The following is a 13,016-nucleotide window of genomic DNA, read 5'->3' on the forward strand; positions in this document are numbered from 1 at the left end:
GTAGAAATTACATAGAATATATCAAAGTTAATATATTATGAAAGCTTCAGCCACAATATTCAGATTTCAGCATCAGAATCCATGATATTGAACTGGCTGAGAACTTTAGATTTTCCTGATCTGGAAGTGCAAAGCTGAGATTTCAGTTCTGAATATACACACACACAGATACACAAATCTCCATGGTACTTGATTTTGGGGCTTTGATCTGGGACACATCCTAATACAGAAAATACACTTCTTATTGACTGAGTCAACAGAAGTTATCTGAGGTAGCACCTGAAAATTGCAGCAGGTTCTTTGATAAGTAAGTAGTACTGGGAAAATAGGTAGTTTGAGCGTTCAGTGTGTGGTTTCAGTGAACCTCTGAATCAGTTATTCCTTGGTGAGGGTGGTGATTGCTATTCCAGCTACTCATAGGTCGGATTGCTCTAGAGACACGAAGACTGCCATTTGTAATTAAAATAAATGGCTCTAATTTGTTTGACATGTCAGCCTGAAGGCTCTTGATATTTCACTGCCTCTCAGTTTTCCTCAGGCTATTTTCTCTTCTTGCTTTCCATCCCTTTTATGAGTTGATACTGTATCTGTAATAGAAATCAGGTGAGTAGTTTAAACTAGTTTTGCGTTCACTATTAAGATGGGTGATCTTTACTGTTTCAATTTGTTTGTCTCTAAATACTATGAGTAGGTGAAATTCAGCTGTTAAAAACATAGCTGTTTAGGCTATTTTAAGAGGTCATAAGATAGCAGATACATAGGAGATCATAGGGCTGGAAGATACGACATAGCAGCTGGAGGCCAGGCAGGTTGTAGCACATCAGCTAGAAGTATAGTTTAGGCAGCTGAAGCCACAATGGTTTTTACTTCTTTCTCTTCACTTTCTTTGTATTACTTTGGCTTTTATATATTGTACAAAAGTCAATAAAGAAAGTTAAATGTGAATGCTGCTTCCATAATTATTCTCATTTGAAACATCTTAGTTTCACTGCATGGTCTTGTTAATGACAGCTCACAATTCCCTGTGTCCATAACAGCCCTGAAACATGGGAAGATTCTGGGATATGCTGAAGCAGGCAGCATATGGTTGTGTTGAACTGGTGAAAGGTGCATTATCTGTTGTTCTCTTATGTACCTATGCATCAGCACAGGTGCTGGTTAGTTCCAGACAAGTCCAATCTTGTAAAAATCGCTACCCAGCCCTTGCAGGCAATGACATCTCCCCACCTACAATGCTGAGGTAGTTGTACTCCAGGGATTCATCATGTGCTACACCCTCACTTTGCTAGATAAGCAGAAATGTTAGGGCTTTAAGGAGCTGGCACGTTGGATGGTTATTGGCATATTACTGTGTCAATAACTGATAGATACAGTCAATACATGATAGATACTGGACTGCCAAAATCTACTATCAGGTCAGGTTCTCTGTCTTCTTAGGCCATTGAACCTGTGTCATTGTACCTACAACACATGTGGAATCTTGCAGCATTGCTGCAGTTGGCAGGACATAGTAACTGACATGACTTCAGAGCTTGCATTGTTGTAGCTCTCAGGCATACATCAGGAGCTAAAATACAGAAGCAGCAGCATGTCTCTGCTGAGAATCATTTTCTTTCCTTCTAGAGGGGAGTGGTAGAAGACCTGACTAATTTGTGTTGCCAGCCTCACTGACTCTCAAATGAAATACAGCAGCCTTTACTGTAAAATGTAAAAGTAGTAAATGAAGCAAAAGACATGTATGTACACAAATGGAGACTCTTGAAAGACATATATATACAGTCTGCTTTGGGGGAGTTGGGGGGAAAGGCCAGCTGTAATAAAGCATTTAAAGATTACTGACCTTGTTTCTTAGATGCACAACCACAGAAATGCATAAGAATCTAGAAAGCCAAATCAGGATTTGGGATTTCTCTCTCTAGTACCATTGTACATATAGAGTATGGTCATCTTATAACAGCACCCACAGCAGTCAGGGTATAAAGCTGGCATGGCACAGAGATACTGAGAAGGAAATTTTTAAGGCAGTCTTTATTTTGTTAAGAAATGTCACTCTGCAGGAAAAAAAAAAACAGGTCAGTGACAAACTAAAATGAGAAGCATAGCTCCACAGGTTGGCATTTGATGTCCACAGAAGTGGGTAATGTTGCATGCCCTGGATTTTAACTTCAGGCATTTCTACGTATCCTGAATTCATCAGTTACTGGATAATATAAAAAAGTCCAGGCCTGGGAGTTGTACCTCAAACCCAGAAGTCTCTCGCTCACTGTTAAATTCTTTATCCCTTAAATTAAAGGGTTAGAATTAGAGGGGCTGAAGTTCTTTCCAGATTGTTTCAGATCACCAGAGAAGAGTTAAAAGTTTCAAGCAGTAGCATCTGAAGACGCTAGTTGCTGAGAAATGGCATACATTACAGTGGCCCCTCCCCATCTACTTAATTTGATGCTCAGTCTGAAAATAAATTCTGCGGGACAAAGCAAACTCAGGAGCATATAGCATTTTACTAACATCTCTTGATGTGAAAAGCTTTATTTTTCAGACTTTAATGCAACAGTATGGCTTGTCCCCAGCAATCAGATGAGCTTGTCTTTTTTGTGAATGGCAGGAAGGTAAGATTTTGATGCCTTTATTTTTTCTTTTTTTGAACAGCAGTGCTTTAATGTCTACAGTTCCTATCCAGGAAAGCTGTTATTCTGGAGCAGCAGTTTGCTCATTAATAATCATCTCTTGTCTTTGATCTTCCTGATATCATCCTGCTTTCTACCATAGTTTTTATATAGTCTGAATGATTTTGTATCACCCCTCATATCACAGAATTTTTAGAATTATAATTAGATAGCAGTTTACTTAAAACCGTATACTAATATTGTCCTAAAGTGGATGTAGATGGAGTAAGTACATCACTAATAAAAGAATATGCTGCTTACTAACACAGTTTCAATCATTATCAGGAAATAAGTAGGGGTTTTTTTCTGTTCCTGATGCCAAAAATGCACATCTCATTTTCTGAGACATTTTGTCACTTTTTCTTACTTTGTAGATCAACGGAATAAGAACTTCTTCTAACAAACACATTATAAAATGAAATGAACAAGTTTATTTCTTAGTTAAAAAGCAAACAAGCATACCAGCCTTGCTGTGAATTCTTCTAGAGATAATTTTCAGTCCTTTGGAGAATATTTCTATACTCTAGAGAGAGGTTATTGACTTTTTTTTAACCACGTGAATTAAGGAAAAGTAATTATTTTTATTTTCTTTTATTATCTGTCCTTACATGCCAACTGTGCTTACACACATACTCTGAGACCTTACTTCACTCCGCGGTTCCAAATAAATTCCTGAACTAATCATAGAATTGTAGGGGTTGGAAGGGACCTCAAGAGATCATCGGGTCCAACCCCCCTGCCAAAGCAGCTCCCTAGGATCTAGTTCATGTTGTCTTGCACCCGGGAAACTGGAACACGCTGCTGGCATAGCAGAACTGGTGAGGGAAGCCTGAGGCTCAGTCTCTCCTCATTCTGCAGCAATGGGTCCCAAAAAAATGTTTTCAACGTTCGTATTACCTTGTCTCCAACAAGCTGAAGCATGTGGATGATACAGCAACGTTTGTGAGATAAGGCTAAAGCAAGGCCTGCATAAGCCCTACTTGTACACATTAAATTTCATTGCACTGAAAATATACTTAGTTGTGTATCGTCCCTGGTCATCTTATACTAAGATTTTCCTCTGCTTTTATGCTGAGGAGTCCCTGTAAATGAAAGGGTAAAAATACATAAAATTTTCACACTCACAAGTCAATGTCTTTAAAATTAAGGGATTTCTGTTTCATGCTGAGAAGAATCAACGAAGGTTCTAGTTCAAAACCACTTTTGTCTCTACTCTCATCCTTCTAGTGCTTACTCAGACTCTCTTTCCTTTCAGTTGTCTCTTCCTATAAAAAGTTGTGTTTAACCAGTACTGCCTGACCCATTCATTTATTTATCTGCAGATTATGATCAAGTGACAGGATTCTATTTCTGAACAAACACACCACATTAATTAATCCACAATCCCTGTATTTCAACATCATAGTTAATCCTTGTGAGACAATTATGTAAGATCCCTCTGTAACACATGATCTCTTTATTTCATAATGCAGGTAATAGAGAGGCAGGCAGATCCTGAAGAATTGCTGTTGTATTATCTAAGAAAAAAACATATCCTTTTTTTCAACTTTGAGTTCCATAATTTTGGAAATTACTGCAATTGGGGATTAAGATTTTCATTTGGGAACCAATGTAAAGAGAACAATAAGTAGAAACAACATAAGTCACCTTGTATTTGTAGATTTGCAGAGCAATCCAGTGCAGTATGTGCATTATGTGTGTTAGTTACATGAGTATAACATTCTAAAATTTGAGTGTAACTGTTCTAAATATGGCCCAAATCTTCTTTGCAGCTGTCCAAAGTACAGAAAAACTTTCAGTACATTTGTGATGACAATATTAACTAATGAACTACTTTTACTTTTTTTACTTACTAGTAAATTCTTTATTTAAGACACAGTCCTTCAAAGACTTTTGCATAAGCTTATTTCATTATGTTATCTTTATTTTCTGTCATTTGAGACTTTTCAGGTTGTTAACTGCTGTCAGGCCTCTACTGACTTCAGTGGCAGTTATCCCAGCTAAGAAACTGCCATGCAGGTTATAGAGTTAAGCAAGTGTGTTTAGCTTTGCTGTCAAAAGCCGCCTATTCTGGAAGAAAACCAATGTTAATTTAAGGATTATCTGGAGAAGGGCACTAACGGAAAGTAATTCATTAGCTGCAGCTGCAGCTTTTTTATTAGCTTGCATTGTGCCTTGTCCAAGCATTCAGTAGACTAGTTAGCTTCTCTTTAGCAGTCAAGTAGTGTTATATGATTAGTCATGTATTGATTACCAGTGAGAATGAAATGGCACTGGGTTTAAAGAAATGTAGAAACATGGTGAAATCAGATGGAAGACATCATCTAGTACCTAAGCAAAATGGATGCAAATGCACACACCCAGTGGGAAGAGTAAGAGGAGTACATATCATTCTGAAAAGGAGCTAAAATGAAAGGGAATTGCACTGCAGGGCATTGCAACACCAGGAGGAGAAGATCATTATTTGGAGGGGGAACCAGTATATGGTCCCATATAGGTGGTTCCGGTATAGGAGGCACATAACTTAGTGAGTTACAGAATTTAGGTGTGTGTGCTAGGGTATTGTGCTCTGTTTTAAGTTACTATACTCCTTGGATGTTCAGCAAACAGCACTGGAAACATACTGAGATCTGCTGGTACTGTTTTGCAAATAGAAGATATAGATAATGATGGGTCAGGATTAGCAAAGTGTTATAGGTAAGACTAATAAGAGGACTTATTGTGTATTTATTCAACCCATCCTACTTTCAGTCTTTTGGGAATTTACTGAGTATTGATGACTATAGGGACTGAAAAACTCTGCCTCACACTTACTTTTCTCTCTCTGTCCTTACCCTTCTCATCTCTCTCTGTGCTTTATTTTCATCTATCTTGTACACATTTTCCTGTCTCTGGAGCTAGCTGGTCAGAATATCCCTCCAGTTCTGCACATAAAGCAATAACTTGTGAAACTTGTCATTTTTTTTCTTTAACTGTCTCCTTTGCAGTCCGTCTCTCAGGTACAAAATATGGCTGTGGGATAGGAGGCTGTGGTGCCTGTACTGTGATGATATCCACATATGATCCAGTTGCCAAGCGGATACAGTATCCTCACATTGATACTTGGAAATAGTAATTTAGTGTTTTGAGACAACTGGCCTGTACTGGGAAATACTTGATTTCGTTCTATTTCTACAGATGGGTGTTGAGGAGTTCTGGTACATATTTAAAAGCCTTACCTATAACCTTCTACAAAGGTGATTACAGGGTTAGACTTGCTATCATGCAGTAACAGAGATTTAGATGCTCTCTCTTCAGTCTTTTGAGAAAAAAATAATAATAAAAAAATAAAAACCCAACATAAACCTCCCCCAGTTTTCTGGGGAAATGATGCTTTTAAATTGTGTTCTTTATGATTTGAGACTTCAACAGCCCTTTTGTCATCTGCCTCTCCTGACATGATTATTTGAGGATATGTCACTGATTAACAAGTCTTCACTAGATGTTTCATGTAATCATTGATAAAATCTCCAAGGACTTTGGCAATAGACACACTATGTTGTAATTGTACAGTTTTGCCCATAGCAATGTTAGGAGTTCTACTTGAAACTTTGTTTCATTAGAAATGCTGAGCCTGACTTCCTCACTTCTGGCTCTAGACTTTGGATTTCAACAAAAGATATAGGGATGCTTTTTACCCTTTTTTTTTCTTTAGCTTCTTTAATGAGAAAATCACTTAATGCCTAAGTCCCAGCTGTAGGAACAGGATGCATACTCTCAGAGTGAAAGTACAGAATTTTGTAGGCTTCCATATCCTTCTTCCCATGTCTTTCTGCTCAATCTGAGTATTTCTAGATTGACTATATATCCTTTGTTTCTTCCTCCATGGACTATATGACAAAGCTATTTAGCACAACAGTTCTCCTTCACACTTCAAAGACACCATCCTGCCAACTCCTGCCTTCTCCCTATATGCTCACTGCATGGTGCTGCTGTCACTACTGTGGAAGGAGTTGGAAGCATTAAAACCAGAATTCATCCAATTCAGGTGAGCGTGAACTGGACTGTGTTGGGCTTCAAGAGATTATCCTACACTATGTAATGAAGCTGGGATCTGTGAGAAGGTGCTTTGTGTCTATGCAATGTGGAGTCTCTGAAGGGATTCCAGAACCTCTGAAGTTTGGTTATTCTGTTTAGATGAACAGGTATTTTTAGGAATTAATACAGCAGTTGCTGGGTTGGGATTGGGCCTGTATGTAACGTGGAAGGAGCTCCTAATGTGCTAGCATGCAGGGAGCACACCACAATCTCTACACTACAGGGCTATCCAGCTCTATGCCATGCGGGATGCCAGTTTTTAGAAGGGGATAGGCAAGAGCAAAGGCTATCAGTTAGTTTAATTTATTCATGAGCTCGGCACCTGGCCATCTCATTGAGAAACAACATGTTTCATATGTTGTAGTAAGGCATGAGTGACTCCAGGTTGGAACCAGATTGACAGGTATTAAATTAGACACAATCTCCCTGTGAGCCAGCAGTTTCCCTTGGATTAGGTAGCTCTTTACTTCCACCACTTTGGCTTGTCCCTGAAAAGCACTGTCTGATCACACAGATTTACCAGTGTTTTCTAAAAATCCTTTTTTCTCAACATGGTTTTCCAAGGGTCTTGACTCTGGGACTGGTCTGTGCTGAAGCTCTGATTGAGGAGTTGTTCTGTGTTCTGGCCTTCACGGTTAGAAATATTTAACGTATGATTCATGTCTAAACTGAAAGTCTTGGGCCCTGTCCTCATATCAAGGAATTTGGATTATGGGGATATAAACAGGAGTGACTATCATCCTTCAACATTTTCCTCAAGAATGGTCATAGTTGAGTAGTCAAAATGCTGCTACTGGCCTATAGATGACATACCTGAAGATGGCTATTCAGAAAGCCAGTGAAACCATATCCTGGATTCAGGGCCTGTTGTATTTTGTTCCAGGAAAGGCTGGCCAAGTGCCATGGCTCCCAGTGTGGCTTCTGCACCCCTGGAATGGTGATGTCCATATATGCCTTACTGAGAAACCACACGGAACCTTCTGTGGAGCAGATAATTTCTGCTCTGGATGGTAGGTTTCAGACAATAAATTGTAAGAAGTATAATAAAGAGATAAATATTTGATTTCCAAACTCATAAGTATGATTTGACTCAAAGAGCAGCAGATGATGTTCCAAAAGTAGTATTTGACATAGCCATGGTGGTTTAAGGACATACCAAAATCATAAAAAGATGGTTCACGCTGCAGAATTCAAATGGGATACACAGTGGCATTTAGCACTGGCTGGATATTTCTGGACACCCCTACATTTAGAAGAGGGTGGCTTTACAGCCTTCCTACACCAGCAGCCTTAATATAGTGTGATACGAGTACAGTGTTACAATGGATACAGTGAAGAAGGAGGTTGTATTTTCTCTGCAGTGTAAGTACTGACCCCAGTGATGTGAATTCTTTAACAGATTTCCGCAGCTACAGAGGAGATACACGACATGACATGTTAGCCCGCTGAAACCTTTACTGTCCTTCAAGCAATATTTACTGCAATAAGTGAAGCAACTTAATTCACTTTCTAGTCCCAAACTTTCTAACACTCCTATAGCTCCCAAAATAAGTGGCCCCTCCCACTTCACTGCTGCTGTTAATTGTATATGAAAATGGTGATAGTGACGGAGTGACGGATGGCAGTAGATTTTTGATTGGAATATAAAACCCGACTGTAGTGGCCGTAACACTCCTACTATTTACTTTTGGATGCTTTTCATAATTCTATTTTAAGAAAATAGTGAAATTAATTATTATTATACATTACCTTTAGAATAATTAATTTTAATTGTAAGTAATAATCTCTATTAAAATAATATTTCTTATTTTTGCAGATGTGATTTGGCCCATTGGAGAGTAGGGACATAAATTTCAGCATTTTTTATCAACAAGTTTGACTCCATACCATTCCAAATTACATCAGTACTCCTAAATGTTGTTCTGGTTTCTTATGATTGATTATCATATGGTTTATTTCAGGTAATTTGTGCCGTTGCACAGGATACAGGCCCATTATAGACAGCTGCACATCTTTTGCTGGGGTAGGTCAATATTTTCAAATGTATTTCTCATTCTGGCACAGTTGGTGGTATCTGACATCGCTGAGTCTCCTTGAAGTACCTACCTGGAATCTAGCTTCATCTGGAAATCCTTTTTGGTTGAGCCTTTGGAAAATCTGGCACTTTTAGTTTTTAAATATGCTGGCACTTAGGGCTGCTGCTGACTTTAGGTTTACATGTACCCTTGAAAGGCGCTTAAGAATCCTTTGCATCAGTTCCAATAACTTGTTCCAGGTACCACTGGAGTAATACTGATTTTTTTTCCATTTACTTTATGGATACTTGGGTGGGCAGCTCACTCCTAGGGGCCCTATGGTTTAAGAAGTCTCCTGGAGCAAGTTCAAGTGACCAAACAAATCTGCTTTGGAACAGAAGGAATCAAAACATTAATTTAAAAGTAAATCACAAAGCTGCCTCATTGCTTTTGTATATAATTTCTTTAGGAGCCAGCATGCTGCCAACTCAGAGGAACTGGACAGTGTTGCTTGGATCAGGAAGAAAATGTGTATTCATCTTCTACAGGAGGTCAAGTAAGTTACATCACATTTTTTGTCATTATCTCTTGTTTGAATTATAAAATTTGTAGAAAAGGCCATCTTGAACTATGGCAGCAGCTGCTTTTCTGTCCTTGGGCATTTAGCCAATGCTCTGTGTTCTCAGTACTGCAGAAAGGTAGCACAAGCATGTCTACATTGTGGGTAGTCAGAATGCAGACAGGCTTGACCTATGTAATGATGTTTTCCAGTGAGAGTGTAGATCTTGATATTAAACATTTAAGTCTACTTTGTTTTCTGAGGAAGAAAACTGTTGATCAGAGATACCTTCCTTAAAAAAGCTTGTCTTGATATATAGTTGAACCCCTTTACAAAAATTCTGCAGCCATCAGTGTGGCTTGTTTCTGTGTGCTTGAGACACCAGCTCTGAATTCCTAAAGGTGAAGCAAAGCTATTGTTGTGCAATGTCAGTTTGTTCTAGTAAAGCCTTTCATAAGTGTTAATGTTTGTTAGTGACTCCAGGATCTTCAGGAAAGCATCTTATTCTTCTGCATTCTATAGTAATTGATGTATTGGTGTTACTTCAAAACACACATTGTCACTGTACATATGCACGTTGTGAAACCCTAGGCTACCTTATTTGTGTTTCTTCTGGCAAAGGTTCCACAGTTACTATGTACACATGAGAACTCCAGTACATGTAAGGCTTTCAGAAAGGTCCTCTGTTCCCTGTGTGCATCTCAGAACTTGTCTTCATCCACCTACAAGAAGCAGCCACAGTGCCCTAATATCACTCCATCTTGCTTCATGATGAGGAATTTAACTCCTTGGGTAAACTTCCTCTGTCTGAAAAGGTTAAGGACCCCCTAAAGTAAAATGTCTTTGCTGATCAGAGGAGAACTTGTTTTAACTTTGAAAAACCTTAGTGCCCAAGGAGTGCCCAACTGGATTTGTGTGTATATTTGTGCATGTGTGTATCATTTCTGCCCCTTTAAGAACCGAAAATTGTTGGCTGGCTGCTGCCAAGGTTGTCTGAAGCATGAAGCTGGCAGTGCAGCAGTTGTCAGTTACAAAACAGCATTTACTTTGGGTGTTGTCTTAGTTTGCTTTCACTGATTTCCACTCCTCTTAGTTGCATTCATCCAAGCTAAATAGCTGGGGCCTAATTATTGTGAAGATCAAAGGAGAGACAAAATTTTTTGCCATTTCATCAATGGAGTCATTCAGTAGACTAGGTCATCCAGAGCCAGTTCTTAGAGTTACCATGGCTACAATCTGCACAGAGTGCCCAGAGATAATGACTGGGAAGAGATAAGAGACTTCAGACCTGGATACGTCAATTATTTTTGCCTATTCAGTACGCTTGAGAACTGTTGCTATCTGCTCTGATAAGATTTTTGATTCTGCCTCACTGATGTATTTTCAGAAAAAAATAACCAGTACTGGTAGCACAGCATATCCAGAGTCTCCTTTCATGTAAGCTTCTGCATGCTCACAAGATGCATAGCCTCAACAAGGGGCATCAACAGAAAAAAAGACATCTGTAGAGAAGTAGGAAAAGCTAATTTCTATGGTGTGCTGCTGGCATTCAGTTCTTGCAGTGCTTATGGAAGGGTGGAGAGGCTCTCCTTAAGCGGAAACCTTTCTGATCAGATGGGCTGTTACATTATTTATTGTCATCTCAAACTTTGTCAGAAAGCTCTGTAACAGACATGAATTATGACAAGAACATACCTCTACTATCCACCACTATATTTTCCCACAGTGGACATCTTACCCTATGTGTCTGATGCACATTTGCAATGGCCATTGTCAGGAAATATTGCAGGAACTTTCTTGAAGCTTGATATATTTCTAGAAAAGGCTTGGGAGTAATTAGTACAATAGTCTCCTGTCTTTACTGTAGTTTGTAAATAGGTATAACAGAACTAAACATTAAAAGTCAGTTTGAATGCAACTCAAGTGTCAAAACTCAGTATCACCTTGGGAAAGAATCTCATCTGTTGCAACCTACTCTGAAAATAGGTATTTTCCCTTTTTGCCCTCCAATTCTTTGCAGATTTATTCAGGTCTTTGCAATCCTGAAGAATTCCAACCCATGGATCCAACACAGGAATTCATATTTCCTCCTGAACTAATGGTAAGCATTACTGACATTTGTTATCATACTAGCACGACTGAGCTCCTGCAGATCTTGAAAAGGTTAGGTTTCTGATAAGTTGAAAGATCTATCCTCAGATAAACAAAAGGAATCAGTTTTAGTCAAACATAGAATCATAGAATCATAGGAGTTGGAAGGGACCTCGAGAGATCATTGGGTCCAACCCCCCTGCCAAAGCAGCTCCCTAGCTCATATTGCACAGGTCGGTGTCCAGACGGGTCTTGAATATCTCCGGAGAAGGAGACTCCACCACCTCCCTGGGCAGCCTGTCCCAGGGCTCTGTCACCCTCACTGTGTAAAAGTTCTTCCACGTGTTGTTGCAGAACTTCCTGTGCTCCAATTTGCAGCCATTGCCCCTTGTCCTGTCTCCACAGAGCACTGACAAGGGGCTGGCCATTTCCCCCTGCATCCCATACTTAAGATATTTATAAACATTAATAAGGTCCCCCCTTAAGTCTTATTTTCTCAAGTCTGAACAGTCCCAGATCACTCAGCCTTTCCTCATAGGGGAGATGTTCCAGGACCCTAATCATCTTCGTAGCCCTTCTCTGGACTCTCTCCGGGAAATCCCTGGCTTTTTTATACCAGGGAGCCCAGAACTGGACACAACACTCCAGGTGGGGCCTGACAAGGGCAAAGTAGAGGGGGAGGATCACCTCCTTCGACCTGCTGGCCACACTGCTCTTGATGCACCCCAGAATCCCATTGGCTCTCTTAGACACCAGTGCACACTGCTGGCTCATGGCCAACCTGTCATCAACCAGGACTCCCAGGTCCTCTCCACAGAGCTCCTCTCCAGCAGGTCATCCCCCAGCCTGTACTGATACAAGCAGTTATTCCTTCCCAGGTGCAAGACTCTATACTTGCTTTTGTTGAATTTCATTTGGTTTCTTCCTGCCCACCTTTCCAGCCTGTCCAGGTCTCACTGAATGGCACTGCATGGCTGAATGGCATAATGAGGCATTTCAATGTGGATAATCTACATGTTGCCATTATTACAAATAGCTCCTACTTTCACAAAGCCTGTTTCCAGACTTTTCCCAAAAGAACTCCTTACTCAGAACCATTGAATTTTGGACCACCTAGTCTTTTTTTGTGGAATATGCTATTTCCTTTGAAGGTTCCTAGAAGAGCTTCTCCATCTTTTCAGTCTTGGAATCATTGGATTCAAGTGACCATAGGACTCATTGTTTCCTTCCCGCTGGTACATAGCCCACCCTGGCAACCTGAGGCTGAACTTACACATGGGAAATGCTGCAGGTCCACAGGAAAGGCAAAGAACTTGAAATAAGAAGAGGGATCATTGCAGTAGTTGTTGGAAAGTCACAGAAGGACGGGTGGCAGCTTGAAAGAAGCTGTGTCAAGTGTCTGTGATGTGCAGAGAGAGGCAAGAGACCTGTGAAAATGGTAGTGCAGGACTTACCCAGACCAGACTGAGTAGAATCCAAGCGGGTGGGTCCAGGCTGTTTTTTAAATCCTCACTCATGTTTCAACATCTTGTTGTGAAATTCCTTGTTTGCACGCCTTTTGCAAATATTCATTGGCACTTCTTGCTGCTATTACACAGCCACATCAGAGAG

At 39.9% G+C, this 13,016-nt stretch overlaps 1 protein-coding gene across 1 annotated transcript in view; it reads left to right on the forward strand.

The window, feature by feature from the left end:
- Positions 1-13,016, forward strand: part of AOX1 (aldehyde oxidase 1) — a gene marked incomplete at its 5' end in the record, with an annotated part of 81,917 nt that overhangs the window by 36,328 nt on the left and 32,573 nt on the right. Inside the window, 8 exon segments of the mRNA XM_084264559.1 lie at positions 2,552-2,606; positions 4,136-4,193; positions 5,651-5,747; positions 6,582-6,690; positions 7,624-7,750; positions 8,702-8,763; positions 9,225-9,311; positions 11,335-11,415. Coding sequence (XP_084120685.1) covers positions 2,552-2,606; positions 4,136-4,193; positions 5,651-5,747; positions 6,582-6,690; positions 7,624-7,750; positions 8,702-8,763; positions 9,225-9,311; positions 11,335-11,415 — 676 coding nt within the window.

This window comes from Gallinula chloropus (assembly GCF_964237585.1).
Source record: "Gallinula chloropus genome assembly, chromosome: 5".
In the NCBI taxonomy this organism is placed as follows: Eukaryota; Metazoa; Chordata; class Aves; order Gruiformes; family Rallidae; genus Gallinula; species Gallinula chloropus.